We start from the raw sequence: 25,634 nt of genomic DNA on the forward strand, positions 1-25,634 counted from the left end.
TCTCTCCTCCCTCTTCTTACCCATAGAAGAGCTTCACGAACATGGAGGCTCGTGAATCAGCTGCCGCCGGGCAGAAATGCTCAAACAAGGAACCGTTGAAGGAGAAGGTGCCCCTGCAGAGGAAGTGGGCGTCCGAGCCCTCAGCCACCACCAAAAGAAGCACTTTCGCTGACCCAGAGGCAAAACACCGCGAGAGTTTGCCGTGCGGCGCCACCGGGGGATCGGCACCTCAGCAAAAGTACGCAATCACAGGGAACTCTGGAAAGCTGCTATCTGGACCCTCTGCAGTTGGGGCCATAGGAGGCCCGCCATCTCAAGACCCCCAAGGGCCCTTTGCTCAGGGGTTCCCAAGGGGATACTCCTACCAGCTGGGCCAGCCATACCCTCAGCACCCCCAAACTGAGCGCTTCCTCTCAGGAGCCAAACCCCAGCCAGGCCTGGAGCCTCATGCCTGGCCGTTCGCCGGCCAGTTGCCCTCAGATGATCTGTACCCTGTAGGACACCCGGGACACACTCACCCTCATGGGGCCGGGGCAGGAAGGTTTACCCGACAGAAATCCCCCAGTTTACCCAGCTCCTTCGGACAGTATTCTCAGTCGGGCCCTGAGCCCGGAGAGGAGGGCTACAGCAAAAAGGAGCAGAAGCCGAAAAAGCCCGGTAAGTACATCTGTCACTACTGTGGCCGAGCGTGCGCCAAGCCCAGCGTCCTGAAGAAGCACATCCGTTCACACACGGGAGAGAGGCCATACCCCTGTGTACCCTGTGGCTTCTCCTTCAAAACCAAGAGCAACCTTTACAAGCATCGCAAGTCCCACGCTCATGCCATCAAGGCTGGACTCGTACCGTTTTCAGAGCTAGCTGTGGCGCGCAGCGGGGACATGGACCAGGCGTCGCCGGTGGGCGAGGCTGAGGTCCACTCAGACGGAGAGCAGAGCACCGACACAGACGAGGAAGGTGTGGAGGGCTCCACCATGCTGACGGACAAAGACAGCCCCATCCCGCAGATCTCCTTTGAAGCTGACAAGAGTACAGGTCATTTTTACTCAACAAGACGCATTTAGAAAAATTTAATTATAAGGATTCGGACATAGTTCTGTTCCTTAAAAGCCCAATTTTTCAGAAACCAATATGTTTTGGTTCATAGACATCCTGTCACAGACATGTGGCTAGTTTCACTCCCTGTGTCAGTGAAATCAATAAGTGTTTTTGAAAAAGGTTTTCGGTAAAACAGTGTTTCCCAACCACAAGATAATAAATAATGTTTTTAAATGAAATAATCTTTAAGACATGGCATTATTTGGCTTCTGTGTCGTTATGGGGTCGGATGTGGGCAACTTTGAGATTTTCAACTGGGCCATGAACTTGAAAAAGATTTAGATTTTTAACATTTTCTGCTCGTTTTTAATCAATCCTAACCTGCTTCTTATACTTTCTACTTTACTTTTTGCTCCACTGTCTCTCCCTGTACAGGTGGTGTGGAACCAGCATATGCAGACTCAGCTGAAGAGCTGCCTGTGGGATCTATGAAAGTGCCTATCCTTATCGTCCCCCGGCCAGGGGGAGTCCCCTCCACAGGGATGGAGTGCCCACCCTTTCAGGACATAAAGGGGTCACACCACATGTTGGCATCGCAGGCTGGTGGAAGAGCGCATTCACTGGATGACTCCCCCACCATAAAACAACGTTTGGCCTTGAGGCTGACTGAGAAAAAGGGCCAGGACACTGACTGTGCCATGTCCCAGTCCCTGAACCTCCTCAGCCCTCACAGCAAAGGCAGCACAGACTCTGGATACTTTTCCCGCTCCGAGAGTGCGGAGCAGCAGATCAGCCCTCCCAATACTAATGTCAAGACGTACGAAGAGATTATGTTCGGTCGGACTTGGTACTACCGACCCAACTCTAGATCCAGGCAGTCTATCACAGTGGGCATGGCGGGGGCAGACCCGGGCAGCCTGGCGAGCTTAAAGCAACCAGGTGCTGCTATCCTGGATATGGGGAAGATCGCTGAGGATCATATCTGTTTCAGAGGGGACGTAGGCATCTCTGGAGATCCCAAGCAGTATCCAACAGGACCCTGTCAAAGCAGTACAGGGCTTCTGGAGCCTCCATCAGATTCTGGGCCCCTTATTAGGAGTAACTCCATGCCAACGTCCTCCCCTCCCACCCTCAGCGTCCCCCCAGGGATTCGGGGCAGCCACTCCTTCGATGAGATGATGACATCGGACGATGTGTTCTACCCACCGGGGCTTCGTAGACTCAGAAGACAGGCTGCGTTTGAACATTCAGCCAATGAAGCCCATGTAGGAGAAGCCGAGGGCTACGGACACATGCCCAAGAACTTAGCTTCGTCTCTGGGTATGAAGATCGGTGAGCGCAGCCCAGGAGTCCCGGAGCACATTGCTTACAGCCCATATGGTACTAAAGTTAGCATGTCTGAAATAGCCACAAGGAAAAGGAGGAAAGAGAAGAGTGTTGGAGATGAGGAGGACAGCCCTGGACACTGTGACAGCAGCTGTAGTGGGTCAGTGGAGATGATAGGGGACTATGAGTTTAAACAAGGTAGTCTTGATGGGTCGAGAGCCACCCCAACAGGGAAGGGCTCCCTGCACAGCGCTCACAGCCAGTCCGACAGCTTTGATACCTGTGCCAGCATGTGCTCCGAGGACATTGCATTGTTTACTGACTCTGAGGGCAGGAAGGCAGCTGGGAATGTCATATCGGTCATCCAACACACCAACTCCCTCAGCCGGCCAAATTCCTTTGAGAAGTCAGAGTCCTTTGAGCACCCGGGGTATCAGCCTTCAGATAAAGGACCACCTAGCCAGTACTCGGAGCAGTCGGACACAGAGATCTTTGAAGATGCTCTGAGTCCTGAATCTGCCCTGCTGAGGACAGAGAGCACAGAGCAGCAGCTGCAAAGTGACAGCGACCTGGCCTCCCTCTCATCCTCATCCGCTGCGGCCTCACCCGGCCAGCCTTATCACATCCCACACAAACTAGTCCGACAACCCAACATCCAGGTTCCTGAGATCAGGGTGACGGAGGAGCCGGACAAGCCCGAGAAAGATACAGAAGCTCCGATGACCAAGGAGCCAGAGAAGCAGCAGCAGCACATGGAGGAGTTTCAGCTGCCGCAGAGGAGTGACACGCTCTCCCAGATGCCATCAGAAAAGCTCCCGCCCAAGAAGAAGAGGCTGCGCCTGACGGACATGGAGCACTCGTCTGGGGAATCGAGCTTTGAGTCGACCTGCACCAGCCTTTCTCGGAGCCCCAGTCAGGAGAGCAACCTGTCCTCTTCCTTTTCCATGTCATTCGACAGAGATGAAGGCCTCAAGTCCATCTCACCCACCAAACAGGTACCTCCTTTTAAATATGGTAATTTCAAGTATCTGAACTACCTCTCCAGCAGTTAAGGTAGTTTTTCTGGTATAATCTGCTTGCACTGGTCCTACAATGATCACAGTACATTATCATTACTTTTTTTATACCTGTAACATCTCTAATATGACTATATTTTCATGCAGCACCTGTAAAACACAACATGCCCCAAAAGCTTCCAAACTATCAACACTTTTTCTTTGTGATTCTGAACCAGGACGACTCGTCAGCCTCCGGTGGTGGAGTTAAGCAGTCGGAGTTCCTGACGGTCCCCGGCAGCGGTCATTCCAGCCACCACCAGCAGAGGGAGATGAGGCGGTCTTCATCGGAGCAGGCGCCATGCACGCTGCCCACAGAGTTGCCTGAGATGCGCAGCAAATCCTTCGACTATGGAAGCTTGTCCACCTCCAGACAGGGAGAGCTGTACTCCAGTGCCTCCGCAATGAAGGAACGCCGGCGTGGATACCTCGTCCGACAGGTAGCAAAAAACAAAAAACAACCCCCTGTCATCATCATCATCATCATTATTATTATTATTTAACAGTTGATTGGAAGCTGTAGATTTTTGTTCTTTAGTTTGAGCAAGTACATACCCTGGAGGAAAAAAGGTCTCACAAAGGTCTGAGATCTGTCTGTCTTGGCACCTCCACCAAATTTCCTCACACAGTAAGAATCATATTATTTTATTTCATGACTGACTGACTGACCCGCTCCCTTCCCTTTGACAGGCTTCACTGAGTGTTTATCCAGAGGCGGTCGCCCAGGAACCAGGGGGGGCCGAGATGTCAATCAAACAGGAGAGCCTGGAGCACGGGGCTTGGTCCGGACCAACAGGATCCCCCCACAGCAGCAGCGATGTAGCCGGCAGAACCAAGAGAGTTGGCAGTAGCACTGGTGGTAAGGCTCGGTTTACAGTACAAATATTATATTTGATTTGTTAAGACACATCGAGGCTGAGGAAAGAACACATTTATAAAACTCCTCCAATTCTTAGATGCAAATTGTAGTATCATGATAACATGGTTGTTTTTTCGGGGTCCGTCTCTGCTCAGTAAACGACGCAGGGTTTGAGGTGGTTGGATCAAACTCAAACCAATGGGAGGAACATTTGTAGGGAAGAATTTCATTACATGAAATGGATTATATTTTCATGTTTTATTCACAGGTATAGGATCTCATCAACACCAACAGCACCACCAGCATCTCCTCCAGCAGAGTATCAGTGAGGACAGTCTGCAGGATGAGCCACTCTACAACAGGTAAGAAACGGTTTCCAGCAAACTTTAAAGCTCCATGTTTCTTCTTCTGTGTTTTATTTGAAGTGTTGATCCATCAGAAGATATAAAAACCATCTCAGTGTAGTTTTACATCTCCTCTCTCAGGCTTCTCTCTGGAGCTCTAGTAACAACAGGTCGGTGAGCCAATCAGAAGAGAGGAGGCTCTGAGCCTCTCTTCTGATTGGCTGACTGTTTTCTGAGTGATCCAATAAAAATAAAGCAGATTTCAGGTAAAAACACTCAGAGAAACCAAATCCTGCAAGGTTTGGATGGTGGGTCCAGGTGGGCAGGGCTTGGTGACTGCTTTGTTGTGACATCACAAAGTTCCAGGTGTGTGTGTGTGTGTGTTACTATATGGCATCTGCTCCCTTTCCTGTCATTACTATCAAGCGTATTATTACATGTAATACTTATTATAATAAGAAGAATATTCAACCTTTTCTCCATATTAGGTCCCAGCAGCATCGTCTACAGGCGCAGGGCTCGTCATCTGAGGGAGAACATCCAGGTCATGAGGTCATGAACAAGGAAGTAATGCAGCAGTACCAGAGTGGCCCCCCCTTCCTTTCCTTCCAGCAGCCAGGTCTCTTCTGGGGCCAGGAGGCCGGACAGAGCCCCAGACAGCAGCTTTCCCAGCAGCAGCAGCAGCTCCAGAAGCTCCACATCAGATCACCCGGCGCCCTGCCCGGACACCCGCCGCTCAAACAACAGCCGCTACACTCCCTGAAGCAAATCCACGACCAACAGCCACACGACGGGAAGTCAGAAAATCCCAGCTCTCAGATGTACCCGGCCTCTTTCTCATCTCGTACGTCTCCTCTGTCGCAGCAGCAGAACTTTGGCTCCAAGCTCCCCATGCCCAGCTCCACCACCACATCCATGCTCCTGCAGCAGATCCAGCCCGTCTTCGCCACCCAGAACCTGGGGTCCCAAGCCTCTTTGCCTGGCATGCTTGTTCCTGTGCGGATCCAAACCCATGTGCCATCATTCGGTAGTGTTATGTACACCAGTGTTAGTCAGCTGATAGCTACCCACGGCAGTGGAGCACAAGGGGTGGGCCTAGCCAGCGCCGACAACAGCAACATGTCTCCTCCGGTTGGTGTCAGTAAACCTCCTGGAGGAATTGGAGGAGGCATCAGTGGAACAGGTTTCAACCTGTCACACTTCCTGGGACAGACCGACGGCTCAGTGCTGCGCTACCCGCTCTGGAAGGTTCCAGATTCACTGCCGGAGCAACGCCTCAACACAGGAATCCCGCTGTCGCTAACGTCAGGCACCATATCCACCACCGACGCCTCGGGGTCCGGCATCGGCGGCAGCAAGCGCATGCTCTCCCCCGCCAGCTCACTGGAGCTCTTCATCGAGACAAAGCAGCAGAAGAGGGTGAAGGAGGAGAGGATGTACGGACAGATCGTGAAGGAGATGGGCGCCGTGGAGCTGAGTGGAACTGAGAGCAGCAGCAACAAGCCTGAGAAGAGGCAGAGCAGAGGTCAGCGAGCCCGTCTGAAGAGCGAGGGCTCCATGGACGAGTCTGAGAGGATGTCCTCGTCTCCACCACTGAGCGACTTCCCGGTTGCCGCCAAGATCGCCATCCCTGTCCGTTCCTCTGCCCCCCACCTCCCTGACGTGCCCCGGCCCGAGAGCTTCACCCCTCCTCTCCAGATTGTTACGGACCGGTCACCGGCTTCAGGAGGCCGGGACTCCCCAGAGGAGCTGGATGTGGACGATTCAGCTCCAGAGCCCAGCTCCAGCCCCCAGTCCATGGTCTCCTCCAACGACGCAGAAGATAGTGACGCACCGAAGCAGCCTCCCCCCAGTAAACTCCCTGTTAGCATGCTGGTGCAGCTAGCTGCTAACCAACAGTCCGCAGCAGTGGGTCAGACTCTGCTCCTCACTGACGTGGCCGACGTGCAGCAGTTTTTCCAGTTCCCGAGCCTGCGCACCATGAGCCGAGTCAGCTGGTGTTTCCTGAAGTACACCAAACCCAACAGCACCCAGGCCGCTCTGCGCAGCTCCGTCTACGGTTCATGGTGCGTGAACTCCTACAACCCCAACCCTCTGAACCTCAGCACAAAGGCTGCGCTGGCCCTGCTCAGGTCCAAACAGAGGAGGAACACCGACCTGATGTACACAACAGCCGCCATGTCGCCACCCAGCTCCGGAAAACTGGTGTCGTCAGTGGCCTGGAAGCTGCGGTTTGATCAGGTACGTCCCGTAACGATGTGACACAAGTTTAAAACACGCATGTACCCCTCCTCTCCTTCACACCTCCCTCGTCTGTGCAGTTGAAGCCGGAGCTGATGCCCGTCGACGTAAGTCATTTCGGGAGGAAGATGAAGGGAGTGGTGTCATGGGACCGTTCGAAGGAAGAGCAGGTAGAGAAGGAGGTCTCAGTCAAACAGCCCAGCAACGAACCGACCCGTATCAAGATCTTCGAAGGCGGGTACGTCCATCAAACACGCACACACACACACACACACACACACACACACACACACACACACACACAGTCCAATAAAGCAACGAAAACAACTTCAGCGTTTATCCTATGTAGTTTCTCTGAGCCTCTCTTCTGATTGGCTGACTGTTTTCTGAGTGATCCAATAAAAATAAAACAGATTTCAGGTAAAAACACTCAGAGAAACCAAATCCTGCAAGGTTTGGATGGTGGGTCCAGGTGGGCGGGGCTTGGTGACTGCTTTGTTGTGACATCACAAAGTTCCAGAAGTCCTGACGGCTGGTTTTAAGGCTCAGTTTCTGAATACAGGCTGTGTGCATTTCTCTGTGGACTGAGGCTTTGATACTTTCACAGTATTAATATAGAAGCTAGAGCTGATCTATAATCTATAATCACACTACACATGGACACAGACCTTTACACTGGAGGAGCTTTAAGAGAATTAAAATATAGTTCCTGTTGTTTGCAGAGAGCGACAGAGAGTTTACTTCTCTGTGACTGAATGAACTTTACTGCTACAATATTATTGTCTGCGTAACAATTTAAATATAGAAACTGCGTAAAAGGTCATTTCTACGAATAGGTCTGTATTTAATATGATTTCATCAATGTTCTGCAACGATCCAGACTCTACAAATTGTGTAGAAATCTTCATTATCGGAGCTAAAGACTGTTCCTGATGGATCCGAACAAAAGGCGTAAAATTATTGTTTTCATTTCAGTAACTTGTTTGGCGTCTTTGTCACAGTATCTGAAGAAGAAGCACTTTTGTTGGTTCGACTTTGACAGTGATTGAGATTTGGGATTTCTAACGTCACAGACCTGAGTCCGAACCTTAAAGGTTCGTCTCCGAAAAATCAATCAATCAACTCGCTGATTAAAGCGACGTCTGAGCGTGACAGCGAGCTCCGTTACTGCCTTGCTGTCTCTTATTTTTAGCAGGTGCAGTATCATTTATTATAGGAACGTTTTTATCCAGAGCCGATCACAACAAGGTGACGAGAATTTATCACTAAAAAACAGAAGAAGTGAAACAATGAGAGAAATGAAACCAGGTTATAACGTGGACAGAAATAAAGGAAAGTAAAATACATCAGACTCAAGAAATAAACACTAAAGCTGCTGCGGATCATCAGATTCCTGAGGAGCGGTGACAGCAGAAGTTTGTTCACCTTCACTTTTTAACCAAGATTTAAGAAGCGTGAGAGAAACTCTGAGGATCTGAGTCCGAACCAGAACCTCAGACACCTGAACTCGTCGCTTCACAGCTGCTGCTCTGAGCCGCCCGAACGCTGACGGCTTCTCTGTGAACCTCGTCATCTGTTTCATCACCATTAATCAGAGAATCTTCTCAGGTGATTGAGAAGGAAAACAACAGACTGATCCTTTCTGCAGCCTGTTCTCTGGGTTTCATAAACCGGACCTGGTGAACCCATCACCGGCTCTCCAGCTGAGCCTCGCTCTGATCGGACGTGCACTTTCATTATTCCAGTGAAGTGATCAGTCCCACGGTTTCTCCACCATCACCAACTGTTTATTTATGTTTTTATGTTGTTTTATGTCATTTTATTATTTTAAAGTAACATCAGAACTGAAGTTTCAATCAGTAACTAACTATATAACTTTATTTACATTGTGATTAATGCGTCTTTATTACTTTTTAATAATATATATAGTTTACTTACTTTGGCACTTTGGAAATTCTGATTATTTTTGAGGAAAGGGAAATTTATCTTTGGAGATTTATTTGTAGAATTATTATTTTTTATTTTTTTAGATTTTTTAGATCTTGGAGATTTATTTGTAGAATTTGTTGGAGATTTTATTTCAATCCTCTTGATCATGAAAAAGCTGATGAATTGACCTAAAGACGCCACGCCACGTCACGCCGCGCCGCATCGCGCCACGCCACGCCACGTCACGTCACGTCACGTCACGTCACGCCACGTCACGTCACGTCACGCAGTGAAAGCTGATTCAGATCTTTTCTCTTCCTCACTGTGACTCGATTCAGGGATTTAAATCAGTTTTGACGGTTTTATATTCACATAAATCTCTTGGTGTTCAGATGTCGTGAAATAAGAACTAAACACATTTGTAGAGAGACAGATTTATAACATTTACAACATATATTCTTTCAATATATTGTATATGTTGTATCAGTGCTGGAGGTTTAATGTTGGCGTGATCCAAAAGGGACTTTGAGGCAATAAAAGGTTTTGTTTGATAACAGTGAGACCAGGAGGACCCCTCAATTATTAATTATGATGTTATTAAAGTCACATGAAGCTCAGTTTCCACATAGAAAGCTCAGGAATTTGTCCTTAAGTGTACATTAAACGGTCAAATAAAGTGTGTGTGAGGGCGTTAAAGCTACAGACCCCTGCAGTGACACACATTCCTACAGCATCGTAAGGTTTTATAGTCGTACAGTAGAACCAGTACGACCAAGGTTAGTGGAGGGAACAGACGATGCACAAACACACACACACACACACACACACACACACACACAAACACACGCACACACACAACACACGCACACACACACACACACACACAGGGAGTTATTAAATGCAGCAGACAGTGAAGTAAATCTCTTTTGTCCCCAAAGGACATTTTAGAAGCTATAAGTGGATAAAAGCAAACAAACAGGAAAAGACACACACACACACACACACACACACACACACACACACACATACATTAACATACATTACAAGCAGTAAGGTTTGAGAGAGAACAGTCCCACGTCCCCTGAACGTGTCAGTGAAAGCGAAGCTGCTTTATGATCTTACTGTGTGCGGCGAATAAAACAGAATAAAACAAAACAATCATCGCCGTGATTCATTTTCATAAGCGGCCGCAGCTGTGTAAACGTCTCGCCTCAGACGAGCGTCCAGAGGTGCGGGCCTCGCTCTTGCTCCTCGCAGTTGAAAGACGAATCTCCCCCCTCGCCGGTGTTTGATGTAGCCGATACCCGACCTCCTCCGACACATGAGGCCCTGAACTACCCGTTACCAGACAGGACAGGAAACGATTCACCAGCCACTTTCACCATTCCACCACAGAGAAAATAACTCCACGAGCCTGAAAGTGATGCCTCTGCGGCGGAGGAAAGACAGACAACATTTACCAGCATGTGACTGGTGGTCGGTGGTAAATCCCCCCCGTGACAGACGGACTCATGCAGACGTGCACTGATCCCGCTGCCAAGTGTCCGCCGGTTCACTCCAAGCCTCGTTTGGGACAGAAAATCATGTCTGACAGGGATGTTTAAAAAGAAAAAGAAAAGAAAAGAAAGAAAGTAGGCATGTAAAGGAATAAGGACTGTGGTCGTCTTCTTTTAGAACAGAAAGACTCTGAAGAGAGTCTCTGAACCCAGAGGAGGAACGCCACGCTGCTTCCTGTTTTAGCTTGTGACCCGGGAAACGAAGGAATCACGTCTGCAGGTCGTGACCGGGTCGACTACAGACTCGTGGTTTTTCTCTTCAGTCATTTCACAGAAAAGAAAAACAGTGATTAGATCATCGGGTCATCTCCGTGTTGTTTTCTGCTTTTCTGTTTTTATTCCTCCGCGCCGGCGACAGTCAGGGCGGCGGCCATCTTGTTTTTTAGGTCGTATGTCTGTCCCATTCTCCTGGACACGATATCTCAGAAACACCTTGACCGGACCTCTTCAAATTTAGCACAAACATTCACCTGGACTCAAGGACGAACTGATTATATTTAGGTGGTCAAAGGTCAAAGGTCACATTGACGTCATGGAACACAGTTTTGGCCTTGTGAACTATCTCCTCAAAGGAATCTCTTTTGGCACAAACATTCACCTGGGCTCAAGGATGAACTGATTAGATAAAGGTCAAAGGTCAAGGTCAGTGTGACCTCACAAAACACCTTTTAGCCATGACTCTGGATGAAACAGGGATGTAACCTGGAACTAGTCTGAGCGGCGGAGGGATACGACCACGAGGAGCCAATCTACTGCAGACACATCATCATGTGTCTGTGAGCTGGTAACGAGACGTTACAGTTTCCCCTCAGACTTCGTGTGTTTCACTCTGTTATTCTTACTTTGCTCGTGTCTCCTCCTTTAACCGGAGACGTGTCTGAACTGAAGCTGCGTCACATCAGAGGTGAAGAAGAAGCTTCTGTTCTCTTTTATAAACTCACAGCTTCAGTGTCAGAGCATCGTCTGTTTCCTCTGCTTCAGCTGAAAAGCAGGAGAGTGGTCCGATCACATTCTGTTGCTTCTAGTTACTCAGACATTAGATTAGTTGGATGTTTGTTGTGAAAGTTTGTGTTGTTGCATCTGATCGATGCCGCGTCCTCTCAGTCTCTCGGTCCCTCAGGTGTGTGTGTCCCTGACGCTCACGGCTGCATGTGAACAGAGGAAAACCTGGTTTCAGCCTTATTTAAGCAAAACCTCTGTGTCAGCAAGCATCTGTGTCCTAGAGCGTGACGGTGAGCGTGTACGAGCTGCGGGGCTTCTGACCGTGACCTCTGACCTCTCTGTGGAGGACACACACAGACTCACAGACACAGAGAGTTTCTATTTTTAATTCTCCTTCAGGGAGGGAATAAAATCTGGGAATGAAGTGAATCCCAACGTGCTGCGATGGAGTCAAATCAAAGTGTGAATAATCACGAAGGAACGAACATTAAATAATTAAAATAATAATGACAGATTCCCTCTTGTTAAACTTCAGTGTTATATAGTTTTTTGTGTAATTTTGAGGCGGCGATCTTGAATGAAAGCTCTGAGTTCAGCTGTTTTTCTGTTCATAACTAATCTCGAGTGAAACTGTGCTGTAAATATTATTTCAGTTTAAAAACCACACACCTCCTCACAGCCTGCGTCTCTTGGTCTTTCTTCCAGCTACAAATCCAACGAGGACTACGTTTACGTTCGCGGTCGAGGTCGAGGGAAATACATCTGTGAGGAATGTGGCATCCGCTGTAAGAAACCCAGCATGTTGAAGAAACACATCCGCACGCACACCGACGTCCGGCCGTACGTCTGCAAGTTCTGCAACTTCGCCTTCAAGACGAAAGGTAAGAGTTTATTTAACTTTCACACCATCAGCTGATGATCCCGCGATCCGTCGTCAATTTTACGTGTTTATTATGGAAAATGACAAATGTTCCAAAACACGGAAAAAGAAATGAAACTCCTGTGTCCTCGGCCCGAGTCTGGCCCGCACACCTCCACATCTGGACAGAGTCCGGCTGTTATCCGCTGGTATTGACGGACAGCTGGAATTGGTCCAGATGTGAAGGTAGCATCTGACAGTCCTGCTGTATATGGGCCAGAGTCGGGCCGTGGAACCAGGTGTAAACTGGGCCAGAAGAAAACCAGCATGTGGCACAAGTCTGGGCCGGATTTAATTTGCTCTCTGGGAATTATCCGATAAATTTGATTCTCGCCAGGTAAGAAAAAACATTTTGATCGTCCAGGTTCACGCAAACTTTATTTTGAACTCGGATGAATCACGTTTGTGGGAGTCAGCAGCTTTTTATCATTAGAGTACGGAACCCCAGAGAGGGAATTTATTTTTATTAATTGTTTTGCTCAGGATAATTAAAAAAAATTTTTAAACTTTTTTTCCATTTGTATGAACAAGCCCTGAGAGGAGGTGAATTATTTAGTTTATTTTCTTCCTTTTTTTGGGGGGAAGAAAGAAAAAAAAACAGAAAAATAACAGGGTTCGAATGAATTAAATCCTAAAAATAAACAACTAAGTGGTTAAATGAAAGAATAAACCACGTTATCTGCAGCTGTGATCAAACACGATCCCTGCTCTTTAAGACAAAGCTGTTACCTGCCTGACAGACTCTCAGTCTCCCATGTTCAACATCTGACTCTGAGTTCAGCGCAGGTTCACTCATTCTGTCATTAAAGGACATTATAGATAAATTATATGTCATTTGTAAATTGTAATTTTGTGGTTTTGCTCTTGCTCTTTTTTTCTCCCACCGCTTGTGTTTCCATCTCACCCTCTTTCTGTTTCACTCTTGTGTTGATGCAGCCAAACAAGCTCCGGTTTCATTAAATGGTGTGTGTGTGTGTGTGTGTGTGTGTGTGTGTGTGTGTGTGTGTGTGTGTGTGTGTTTTGTAGGAAACCTGACCAAGCACATGAAGTCTAAAGCTCATATGAAAAAGTGTCTGGAGTTGGGAGTCTCCATGTCTTCGGTTGAGGACACCGAGGCAGACGATGGAGGTAGGAAACACACACACACACACACACACACACACACACACACACACACACTGGAGGAGCTGCAGAGGTATCCTGCTGTCTCGTTGAGTGCTGCCTGCCGTGTCTCTGGCTCGGTGCGGTCGTACAGGCACAATTAGTGTAATGGAAAGCAGAGCTCGTCCTGACGGCCGGGGCTCATGTCAAACAACCGCACTTGACACACAGGCAACCCTTAAGAAGAAACAAAAAACATCCGACATTTAGAGTCTCGTATTATATTAAAATATTCCCCAGAACATCTCCAGGAACAATCTTTAAGCCACAGTTTGATTTTCCGTCAGTTACTAAGAGAAAATATTTTCCACTCATCGCCTCCGACTGCCGACACGACCAGCGTCACATTAATCAGCTGATATGGAAATAATCTGAAAATTATTAGTGGGGAAGATGTTGTGGGCCGAGAGGGATGAATGTGATTTCCCCATGAAATATTCACAAATAATAGATTGTGGTCAGCTGTCTCTGGAGGCCGTGACGTCTCCGACCAGATGAGCGTTAATCTTCATAATGAAGATGGAAATCAGTGGGATTCCTTTTAATATCATTTAGAGTTTTCACCATCAAGAGCATCAACACGTGCCGTCGTCGTCCCTCAGTTCGTGTTGGCGTGACAACACCAGCTGTCGTTTTAATTTATTCAAGTAGAGTAAGTGTGTCCAACACCTCATACGTCTTACTCCTCCGCTCATTGTCCAGAATGACTAATTACTGGGTTCCTTCATCACCATGAACACACACACACACACACACACACACACACACACACACTCACACACACACACCGTCCTGCTGCCCCAAATACTCACTAGAGCACCAACTGTGGATTCATCCACCGATTAAAATAGTCCCCAATAAAAGCTCTGTTTCCTCCAGCTGCTTTATTAAATATCGATGTTCTTATGCAGTTTGTTGACAGAGAAAAATAATGTTATGCTTTAAGTGTTATTGTCAGATTTGAAGTAAAAAGAAATACAAAATGTGGTGGAGGGCGTAACACGTGTAGTGACTATTTGCAAAGTTCATGATTCATTCTTTTATTAGTTTCATTTTTTCTAAATTAGCACAGGACTTCTACACCTGCACCAGAAACAAATCTCCTCCATCTTCTCCACAAATTACGAATACATTCTGTTTATAATAATTTCTCTTGAGTCCAAACACACCAGCAAATATATTCAATATATATTTAAAACATTATCTCTGCATCAGTTTTGACAGAGTTACAGTTTTTGATTTATTATTTTTTGTCATCACCGGGCTGCCGTAGCTTCTGTTGCTAGTAAGCAGCTACTGTTTACCTGTCCTGTAAATGACAGGTAGGACTGTGAAGCTTCCTGGTTTGACGCATTAGTTGATTAAACACAAAGAGGATTATTTTAATTTCTACTGGAGATCCCAAAGTCTCCAAGGAGCTCAGACACGTCCGGCTGGATTTTGGGGGAATAACAATAATAATAAACTTTATTTTGTGCAGCACCTTCCATCAGAAGCTCCGTGCTTTACAACAAGTGCTTCACATGAAGACACACCACTGTAAAATGAGAAAATAATTCAAGAATAACATAGAAAAGTAAATAAATAAATGAAATAAGTTTCAAATGGATTCCATAGAAAGCATAAACTCAGTAGGACATCGATACTTACAACAGTTATAACAGCAAAGTGGGAAACATCAGCGCTAGTTAAAGGCTGAGGTTTGTGAACTGAAACGAGAGTGTGTTAATGAGTGAGTCAAAAACATTATTTAATGTTCAAATTATCGTGAAATATGTTTCAGTTTTAATGATCCAGAAACAGACGGTGAAAAAAGGAACCAACCACTTTTACTGCAAACAGGTGTTTCAGAATAAAAGCCTCCGAACGAGGGTTGATTAGAGAAAGTCAGATCCCGTCTGCAGCAACATGTAGACGATCAAATAAACTTTTACTTCACTGGATCCCCGCTGTGTGTGTGTGTGTGTGTGTGTGTGTGTGTGTGTGTGTGTGTGTGTGTGTGTGTGTGTGTGTGTTGGCTCGGCTTTTAATTGGGACACAAACCCACACAAGCGCAGGGGCTTTTGGGAGAGAGAGAGCGAGGGAGAGAGAGAGGGAGAGAGAGAGGGAGAGAGCGAGCTGAGACATAAACAGTTGTGGTCTGTGAGAAACTGTTGTATATAAGAGACTAACTGGAAAAGTAGCTCAGTGTTAGTGGATCTGATTTCCGCTCATAGCCGTCGTCTAAATACAATTTATAAACTCCGAGCGGCGGCTGCTGCTCCACGCCGAGTCTGGACGACGTCCGGGAGGGCGAGAGAGAGAGAGAGAGAAGAGACGGAAAAAAGAAAGGAGCGCAGGAGAGAATACAATCATATAAATATTTTTAGATCCTGCAGAGAAACTCGGGGACGGTGTGAATCTTCGTCGACTTTAAGCCTCACAGCATCAGCCAATCAGCTGTGTTGTGTAATGGAGTGATGGTTGGTCACCTGCCAACAGCAACTCAGCAGCTTCTGTTCCGTCTCTGGCTGGAGTCCAGCGCTCAGTGTCGAGCGCTTCGTCTCAAATAACTTTGTTTTATTGTCTTTTATGTTTTATTGCTGTGAGCTGCTGGGAACCAGCTTTTATTTCACATCTCAACTCTGTTACCACATATTCTTACTCAACTCTTCTTCTCTTCCTCCTCTGCTTCCTGTCGTTCCTGCTCTTCTTCCTCTTCATCCTCATCCTTTCCTGTCTTCCTCCTCTTCTTATTCCCTCCCTCCCTCCTCCTCCTCCTGTAGATGTGGGAGATGAAGGTCAGAGGTCGTCTGAGAAGATCTCCAGAGCGGCGATGGCGGAGCATCAGTTCTCAGACGCAGACGACTCAGAGGGCGGCGAGGAGGACGGCGATGAGGTGGACGATGAAGACGACGAGGAGGACGACTACGACGGCGACTCCACTCCGAAGACTCGTTCGCGCTCCACCAGCCCGCAGCCATACGGCCTGCCCTCCCTGTCAATCACAGCCGTGGCCGCCTCCCACCCGTCTCCTCACCTGTCCCAGCACGCCGCCGCCGACCTGCTGGGAAACACCAACAAGCCTCCGCTGTTCGGCTACTTCACCACGGTGCCGAGCATCCAGATCACGTCGCAGGCTCCGCCCAGCGACCCGGCCGGGCGCCAGGAGTTCCAGCGAGGCGTTCAGAGGCCGCAGGGCAGCAGGCTGCTGGTGCCGCCCTCCTCCTCCTCCTCCATGGATGAAGACCTCCCCGTCCCCTCCCCTGACCTGTCCTCCCCCTCCTCCCGCCTGTCCTCGCCCGGGCTCGACCACTCCGGCTGCCCGTCCCCCATTTCCCCTTCCTCCTCACCCTCCGCCCGCCGGTACCTCTCCCCACGCCGCGACCTCTCACCCCGCGCCGGACACCTCTCACCGCGGCGGGACATCTCTCCTCTGCGTCACATCTCCCCCAAGAGAGACCTGGTGGCGGCGGGGGGATTCCGGCGAGACCTCTCCCCCAGGAGGGGACACCTCTCGCTGCTCTCCCCCCTCTCTCGACCCACATCTCCAGCAGGAAGAGACTACAAGCGTGACCTTTCACCTCGGGGCCGCCACAGGGGGGTGATCCGGCCCCTGTCTCCTCGCCGAGGGCTCCACCAACACCTCCACCACCAAAGGTGAGGACGCTTTTACTACTAGTACTACACATGTCCCCTGAACGCCTCACGTGCAGACTCTACTGTAGGTAGATGCTACAATTTACAGATGTCCCCTGAACGTCTCACATGAAGACTATAAGCAGACTACAATTTACAGATGTTCCCTAAACGCTTCACATACAGGCAATGGGAAGCTGCTAGCTCACCAGGGGCCCCACTGAGGGGGGGGGCAGCAGACTGTACAGTGTCTTTATTTTAAGGGAGTTTATAGTTGTCACTGCGAAATGTGCCAGTATGAGCGGCCGTCAGGGGCCCCTTTTCCCTTTGAGGGCCCCAAACATTTGTTCACCTCTGGACACAAACGTGACTTAAACAGAGAATGTAAAACTTTTATTTGTAAACAATGACTTTTGCTTACCTGACCTGTGTGTGTGTGTGTGTGTGTGTGTGTGTGTGTGTGTGTGTGTGTGTGTGTGTGTGTGTGTGTGTCCAGCCAGCAGAGCGGGGCTCGGGGCCTGAGGCCGACTCATCAGACCGGGCTCCTGGCTCAGGGAGACTTCGGTCCTCTGGGACGCCGTAGAACCAGCACAGAGATGGAGACGGTGAGACTCTTCTTCTCCTGCTCAAACTTCAGCTGCAAATAAATCAAACCTGCAAATTTCACTTGCAGATGTTTTAGCTCTAACACTGGGGTAGTTTTTGTTTTATCCTGTGGGTTTTTAACATGTGCGGCCATCTTTGTTTTTGGCGCACTCTTGTGACTTGATGACATCACTGAATCATGACCCGCAGTCTGTTTTAAGGGTTAGGGTTAGCGTCACTAGCTGCAGTTTATGTCGGACACGTTATTTATACGTTTCAATTTGGCACTTCCTGTTACAACAGGCAGAGCGGCGGCCATGTTGTTTTCGGTTTGTCCGTCCGTCTCACTCTCGTGGACACGATATCTCAGTGTGTCCTCGAAGGAACTTTTTCAAATTTGGCACAAATGTTCACTTGGACTCAAGGATGAACTGACTCGATTTTGGTGGCTAAAGGTCAAAGGTCAAAGGTCAAGGTCACGGTGACCTCACAAAACACTTTTTAGCCATTACTCAAGACTTCACACAAATGTTTAATATTTTCTCTGACTCTGGATAAACAGGGATGTGACCTGGAACTAGTGGCGGAGGGATACGACCACGAGGAGGTGGTTCTAGTTAAACCAGGCAGCAGAATATTATATAGAGTTTGAGATGAACCTTCAGTGTCTTTGTCACTGATAAACCTCACTTTTTATACTTTATATACTTTATATACAGACGGATGTTTTTTAATCAGGATAAACTAAAGACTGTTTTTCCTCCTCAGCATGAATGTGTAGAGGATTTTCTGAACTTTGGTTCAGGTTGTAGTTCGAGTGCAGGAAAGTGAAAATGAGGGCGATGGAAAGAGAGAGAGGCAGAGAGACAGTGGGACAGAGGGAGGAGGAGGAGAGGAGCGTCTGGCAAACAACAGAGACATTCAGAGAGGATGAGAGAAGAGAGAGCGAGTCCGATAGAGAGAGCGATGATGGAGGATGGGGCCGCTGGGTTGTGGTGGTAATGGGATCTTGGCCGGCGGCGCTGTGGTTAATAACACGGCTGTTTTTCTTCTTAAGAGCTCCACTTCAAACTCTGGCTGCTGCTGCTGCTCCCACTCAAACAGAGCGTGGAGAGAGACGGGCGTTCGACACCGGCCCGGCTTCACATGATAGATTCCTGTTTTCTGAAGTTTGGCGGAGCCGCCATCTTTTGTATTTGTTTAGTGTTTTCACCAACGCCTCTCTGTCTGTTCTCATCAAGACTCCTTCACTCTGTCACATGACATCTGCGCTCCATCCAACCACAAAGTGTTTATTGTAACTGGTGCCGTCCAATGAGAGGGAGCGTTTCTTCTTCTGTGGGTTTAACGATGATGATGAAGAAGAGTCACGCTCACGGACGACAGTGTGTTTCACTTCCTCTCCTCTTTTGTTTCCAGGAACATCGTCCAGCTTCACCGTCACTAGGGGAACAGGACCAGGCCAGTAGCCATGGTAACCAGTCCAGCCCACCTCAACAAGTCCTGTTCAGTCACCTTCCACTCCATTCTCAACTCCAGGTATAATCAATATATTATATATTATATATTATATATTATATATATATATATTAACCTTGTATATCTTATTCTGTTTTTGTACTTTGTTTTGTTTGAATATTATATTTCTAAAATGTATTAATTTATAAATTCATTCTTTTTTATTATATTTAGGATAAAGTCATTTGTTGAAACTTTTTATTTTATTACTTATCTTAGTTTAATATATGACATTTTGGATTTTTATTATATTTGTTTGTCTGTTTTTTATTTTAATTTTTTTTCTTCATTTTTAGTTTTTATTTTATTATTTTCTACTTTTTTTATAAAGTTTCTGGCTGTTTTACATATTTTAAATAGTGCGTTTGTCGGGCACTACTTTTAGCGGCGGATTAACCCACATCAGGTGCTGTAGTGAGTCAAAACAACAAAAACAACAGAGGAATATATATTTATATATTATATTGATAGGCAAACACTGGCTACAATAATCGATACATTGATTATTGGTTTTGGTCTTTTCATTGATTGTTGACAATAAGAAAAATATCGCTTCAGTTCTTGAACATGTGACTTCAGCTGTCATTCTGCTTCCAGGTGCGTTCGCCGTATCCCATGATTCCCATCGGGGGGATCCAGATGGTTCACTCCGTCCCCTCGTCGGTCACCACCCCTCTGGCCCAGCAGGGGGCGGAGCCAGCCGCCTCCCGCCTGCCGCTGCAGAAGAGCACGTCGGAGGACTCCACCACCAGCGAGGCCGCCTCCCCACACTTCACCTCCTTCATCGAGAGGGGAGGACGAGGAGGAGGGGGGGAGTGGGTGAGGGAGTCATCATCGCCTCATCCCTCCTCGCAGGAGAGGGAAGGAGGGGGAGGAGTGAGGCGGGTGCAGGAGCAGGAGGAGGGGATCCAGACCTGCACCAAGGCCATCGCCTCGCTCTGCATCGACTCCGAGGATCCTGCAGAGAGGAGAGGAGGAGGAGGAGCGGGAGGAAGAGGGGATGAAGGGAAAGAGGGAGGCAGAGTTTCCTCCTCTTCCTCCCCCTCTGTTCTGTCCCCCGACTCCCAACAACAACCACCGCACCGCTCTCCATCCATCTCCATGTCTCCACCGTCTCCTCACCCCTCGCCCTCTCCTCCTGGGATTCAGCACTTTAGCGGCCTGGAGCTCAGGCCCCACCCCCACCCCTCCATCCCTTCCTCCCCCTCCTCTTCCTCCTCCTCTCCTCACCCTCCTCCCAGCCCCGGATCCGACGCCCTCCAGCCTCCGCCGGCGTCCAAACCTCCGAAGCTGGAGAGAGACAGGGAGGTGGAAAGCACAAAGAGGAGCAGAGACGTGTCGTAGAGAAGAGGAGGAGGAGGAGGAGGAGGAGGAAGGTTTTGTTCTTGGATAATAGGAAGGGATGAAGTGCAACAGAGAGAGAAACATGACTTTTGCACACTTTACACACATTTCTTCTAACGGTATCAACATCAGTTGACACACACACAATCTCTCTCTCTCCCTCTCTCTCTCCCTCCCTCTCTCTCTCTCTTTCTCTCTCTCTCACATTTACAAACAAAGAAAAAGCTCTTGTCAAAAACAGACTAAAACTCAATGGACCTGTGCAGCGTGCTGTACACATGGCTGTTCTCCCCGGTGGGGAGGGGGGGGGCTGCTCTCCTCCTCTCACAGACGTTCTTATTTAAAGACTTTTTAAAGGGGGGGGGGGATTTGCAAACAGTGACACATGTACGGAAACTCCCGCCGACACACGAGGCGTGTGGCGAAGCGGTACGTGAACAGGAGCGTCGGACAGCTGCGTCTGTGCCTTTTCTTTACTCTTTCTTTTGTTTGTTTTTTTGCTTATTTTCTTATAAGCAAACGAAGCAGGAAGGTAAATGTAAATACAATACTATCACGTTTTTGCGTATCAGCTTTGTAATAAATGCAAACCCACCCTCCTTCTCTCTCTCTCTCCCCCTTTCTCCCCCCCTCCCCCCCACCTCCTGTGTTTTCTTTTTTTGGACACCTTAAAAAGTCTCTACAAGCGATGTGAAGTTATGGATATTACTATTACGTACGGTTGCACTAAAACATATTTTTATATGAGTGAAATTTAAAAAAATGGCTTTTTTGTGTACAGCAGCGATTCTATAATACTATTTATTATTGTTACCATGTTTCATAAATTGTACATTTTTTCTTAAATGTCGTGGATGCCTTTTTCTATGTAAAGCATGGGTTTTTTGCTATGGCTTACATTAGGGCGAGGATATGTACACTGTACTATGGCTTTATATGTTAGACCTATTTATATACGTCTAAGTGAGCGCCCTCTACTTGGAGGTATATACACATAGAAGTAAGATTTACCAGAATATTTACCCAGCATATGAATACATACAGTATATAGACTCTATCGACCTGTCTATCTATCTATCTATCTATCTATCTATCTATCTATCTATCTATCTATCTATCTATCTATCTATCTGCACTTAACATTTAGAATGACATTCACATTAAGGTTTTGGTCGTTTGCTTGTACATTTTCTCTGCTGCTCTTTGTTCCTGGTTGTGATTCTCTTTTCTTTTTCTTTTTTTACTTCTTATTTTCGTGGTATTATTTTATTATTTCTTTTACAGACTTGCTCTCAGCATTAAGTGAATGAACATGCCTTCTTGCACCATGGCATTCTGCTCTATTGTTGATTTAACCCCCCCCCCCCCACACACACACACACACACACACACACACACACACACCTACACTCCCCCTCCTCCCCTGCAAACGCCAGCCTCCAACAGCATTCACAAATTAACGTTAGCTCCACGTTCAGTCAGACGACTTTTATTCATCTGATCTCTAAATGAGGAAAACATTCCAGTCTGTGTAAATATCCAGTCAACCCCCCCTCCCCCGAACACACACACACACACACACACACACACACATTTCTTTGGCCACTGAAACTCTTTATTTATTGGCTTCATTTCCGGGGACACGTTCGAACACATGCACCTTATATTTCTTCTCTGAAAGTCCCGGCGCTCTGATCCGTTTTCTGCAGCAGACTCTGATTGAAGTGGAAGTGTTTGGGTGGAAACTGCTCGGCGCTCTGAACCTTAAAACTGTCTGAAATAATAATATTGATAATAATAATAATAATGCATTTAACAGTTGTGACATTGAGGCTTTCTGCACAGCGTTTTTGATCCCCCCTCCTCCTCCACCTCCTCCTCTTCCTCCTTCACATCCCTTTTGTAGCTAAGCAATATTTAGCCAAAACTCTGCTCACCAGCAGGGAGTGTATTTGTTGCAAGGCAACAACAGCGTACTTAAAAATCCTAAAATCAGGAAAAGAAGGGAGCAGCGGGGGTTGTGGTGATTTCAGCGACACAACTCTTTTTTCTCTTGTTGACAGTTGTGGGCGGAGTCGGGCAGGCTGCAATGTGAGTGTGTATCTCTGTACTCTGTATCGGTGTGTACTCGACCAGTATATCCTCTTCTTACGACTTTTTTCTATTTCGATCCTCCCTCTGTTATGTACACTTATCATGACTACAATGATGTCTTTAAAAAAATCTTTCTCTCTTTCAAAAATATCAAAGCACAAGTCATTGTATAGAAATGACAACAATACAAAAAAAAAGGACAAAAAAAAGGTAAACGTGCATATAAAAGGGTAACTTTGTGATGGTGTTCCGTGGAATTAATACAAATATCATGTATGACCCCAGTTGCAACAAGGAATCGCAGTAGAAGTGGAAAAAAATGGATTGTTGTTTTCAAATAAATATGAATACATTAATGTGTTTGTCTGTGCGACTTCATTCACGACCTGCGTTCAGTTTGAAAATCAGAATTTCATTTTTAAAACAACGTAAATCACTACGTGCGTATGTATTCCTCCGCGCCAGGCACAGCGGCAGCCATTTTGTTTCTCGTGGATACAGTATCTCAGTAAGGCCTTGAAGGATCTTGGTTCAAACGTTCACTCGGTCTTAATGATGAACTGATTAGATTTTGGTGGTCAAAGGTCAAAGGTCAAGATCACAGTGACCTCACAAAACACTTTTTATCCATTACTCAAGACTTCACTCAGACGGTTAGTATTGTATCTGACTCTGGATAAACAGGGATGTGACCTGGAACTAGTCTGCGTGGCGGAGGGATACGACCACGAGGAGGGGACTGTAGTTATATTTATTTGCTTATTTGATAGAGACAACACGTGTTTATGAGCATCAGTATGAAATACACGATGTAAACACGACAGATTGTAGCAAAAATGCTCATTTACATCCCAGGTAACATCAAACAAAAAGCCAGTAACAATAGACAAATGCAAATATAAAATACACAAATAAAAAGACAAACACTCATATTAAGCATGGATCCAATGACTGTGTGTGATGTGGCAAAGGTTATCCACCCCGCTGTGGCAGTGCCGGCAGGTGGGAAGCCGGTGAGGGATCGTGGAGGTAAATCTGTGAAACATGATGAACCTGCAGGAGAATTTATCAGCAGCAGATTAAAAAGAAGCAGCTGGTGAATCAGAGGGGGATACTCAGTCCCCCCTCCACCCCAGACCCCAGACCCCAGACCAGCACCTGCAGGGATGCAGCAGTGAAGATCAGGGACTTTAGTGCCAGAAATTTGAGGTAAAAACAGGATAAAATAATTTAAACAATGGAGACACTTTTCTATGTGACACGAAGTTTGTTCGGACTGTGTCTTGAGCCTCTGCTGTCTCATCTGTCAGTCGTCCTCTCCTCCCTCAGGTCCCGAGGCTACAGGATTATTCCTCATATATACTCTATGTATAAGTTCTTCCTTTCAAAAGAAAACCATAAACTTTCACAATAAAAGAATTAAGTTCTGTCACTTCAGTCGGAACAAGAGGATCCAGATAAACTGCAGAAAACACCCATAATTAACTTCTACTCACAGTACAGCAGCGCTAATGGCATTAGCATCGTGGCAGCAGCTGCAGTAACAGTGGTGTCAGTAGTAATTCATACATGTATTTATTTTAAAATCCTCTTTGAACAAGGTCAGTTAATAATCTTCACCACACATGACTCTCATGTCTTTATTCTGCTTTCAGCCTCTTTCTGTCTCACTCCTATTTCTAATTTTAATGTACTCCCTGTCATTAGCCATGTCCCACATATGTCTACCTGTCTACCTTTGTGTGTGTGTACGTGTGTGTGGTTTTTTTTTTCTTTTTGACACAACTAGGTTGGTGTCATCTTACATTTATTCCGTCAGTCTGTCCGTGTGTCGGTGAGTCCCGTGGCCTTTGATAGACGATGATCAAGTGAGTTATTTTGGTCGTGATTAGCGTTTGGAGGAATCACTTTCATCACTCGTTTGTAAGGTGTGAGTGTGAGTGTGTCGTTTTCACGGTTCAGCGCTGCGAGCATATGGAAATCTCCCCTGAGACTCATACGTGTGTGTGTGTGTGTGTGTGTGTGTGTGTGTGTGTGTGTGTGTGTGTGTCGCTGCCTTTGTGTCTGTATCTGTAGGTGTGTCTGCTGTTGTCTGTTGTTTGTATGCATGTGCATAACATTAGCAGAGTGTGCAGATTGTAGCTGAACATTTACTGTTCCGGCTTCAGGAGATAAACAGCTGATTAACACCTTCGCAGGCCGTCGTACAGGTGTAAGTCACACCTCACTGATCCGCTCTGTTCAAATCCAACAACATATTTCTGACAAAAAGAGACGATTCAGGAGCAGAACAGGATATAACGACCCTCATGACATCAGAATCAGCCGTCAAATCAGGAAGCTGCCTTGTTAGAAAAGAGGGGTCAACAGAGGTCAGTTAGACTCAAATCACACAAGTCAAAAATCATATTTAAACTGCATATTTTACACTTTTCTGGTGTTTTAAGTTTTTCGTATCCATAAGAATAATAACTTTATTTATATAGCACTTTTCTTAACAAAAGGTGCCATCTTTACAGGGAGGAGTGATACATCCTGTTTTACTTTGGTGCTTCCTGTCCACAGCTGCTGCTTGATCACTGATTGGCAGCCACCTGTGCTAACCTGTGGCTCTTTGTTTAGACCTCACCTGCTCTTCAGTCATACAAGGAGAATCTACAGAGAGGAAGTGATGCAGTCATGATGTCAGCATGAAGCAGAACCTCCGAGGAACGTTTGGATCCATGACATGAAGAACTGAGGCTGTTTGAGAGCAGAGGAGGAGCTACCCAGTGCTAGCATGGTGCTGCTAATGATGCTAGGTGAGTGTTTGAACATGTAAACTTCCATCATCATGTTCAGTGTTTGGTTCATGCACAACACTGCTCCACATTTACTGTGTGACCGAGACAGTTACGATGCTGCTCACAAAGTCACATTCACTGCTCAATGATTAAAGCTGCACTGACATCTTTAGCATGAACAGTGGTTTGTTAGCCCTGATGCTCACCAGCTCATTAGTTAACTATAGGGTGACCAGACGTCCCTGTTTTCAGGGGACAGTCCCTGTCCCCGGCTGCAGCTGTCCCCGTTTTTAACTGTGGATTAAAAACAGACGTCTAGCGTTGA

At 47.0% G+C, this 25,634-nt stretch overlaps 1 protein-coding gene across 1 annotated transcript; it reads left to right on the forward strand.

Annotated features, from left to right (window-relative positions):
• Positions 1 to 6: 6 nt before the first annotated feature.
• hivep2a (HIVEP zinc finger 2a) lies at positions 7 to 22,882 on the forward strand. Its single transcript, XM_023397492.2, has 13 exons — positions 7 to 1,032; positions 1,471 to 3,356; positions 3,596 to 3,856; positions 4,107 to 4,275; positions 4,544 to 4,637; positions 5,108 to 6,860; positions 6,941 to 7,098; positions 11,993 to 12,168; positions 13,233 to 13,334; positions 16,133 to 17,006; positions 17,482 to 17,590; positions 18,990 to 19,109; positions 19,686 to 22,882. The coding sequence occupies exons 1-13, from the start codon at positions 42 to 44 to the stop codon at positions 20,430 to 20,432; spliced, it is 7,440 nt and encodes a 2,479-aa protein (XP_023253260.1). The 5' UTR covers positions 7 to 41; the 3' UTR covers positions 20,433 to 22,882.
• Positions 22,883 to 25,634: the final 2,752 nt, after the last annotated feature.

The sequence above is a fragment of the Seriola lalandi genome, unplaced genomic scaffold (genome assembly GCF_002814215.2).
Source record: "Seriola lalandi dorsalis isolate HSWRI2012SDOR001 ecotype SW California unplaced genomic scaffold, Sedor1 jcf7180002055009, whole genome shotgun sequence".
NCBI lineage: Eukaryota > Metazoa > Chordata > Actinopteri > Carangiformes > Carangidae > Seriola > Seriola lalandi.

Excerpts from the sequence above, each read along its gene's own strand:
- hivep2a (XM_023397492.2), top strand. The coding sequence starts at position 42 with ATGGAGGCTCGTGAATCAGCTGCCGCCGGGCAGAAATGCTCAAACAAG. Across the intron at positions 3,357-3,595 it reads CCATCTCACCCACCAAACAG|GACGACTCGTCAGCCTCCGG; the intron begins GTACCTCCTTTT and ends ATTCTGAACCAG. Across the intron at positions 12,169-13,232 it reads CTTCGCCTTCAAGACGAAAG|GAAACCTGACCAAGCACATG; the intron begins GTAAGAGTTTAT and ends TGTGTTTTGTAG.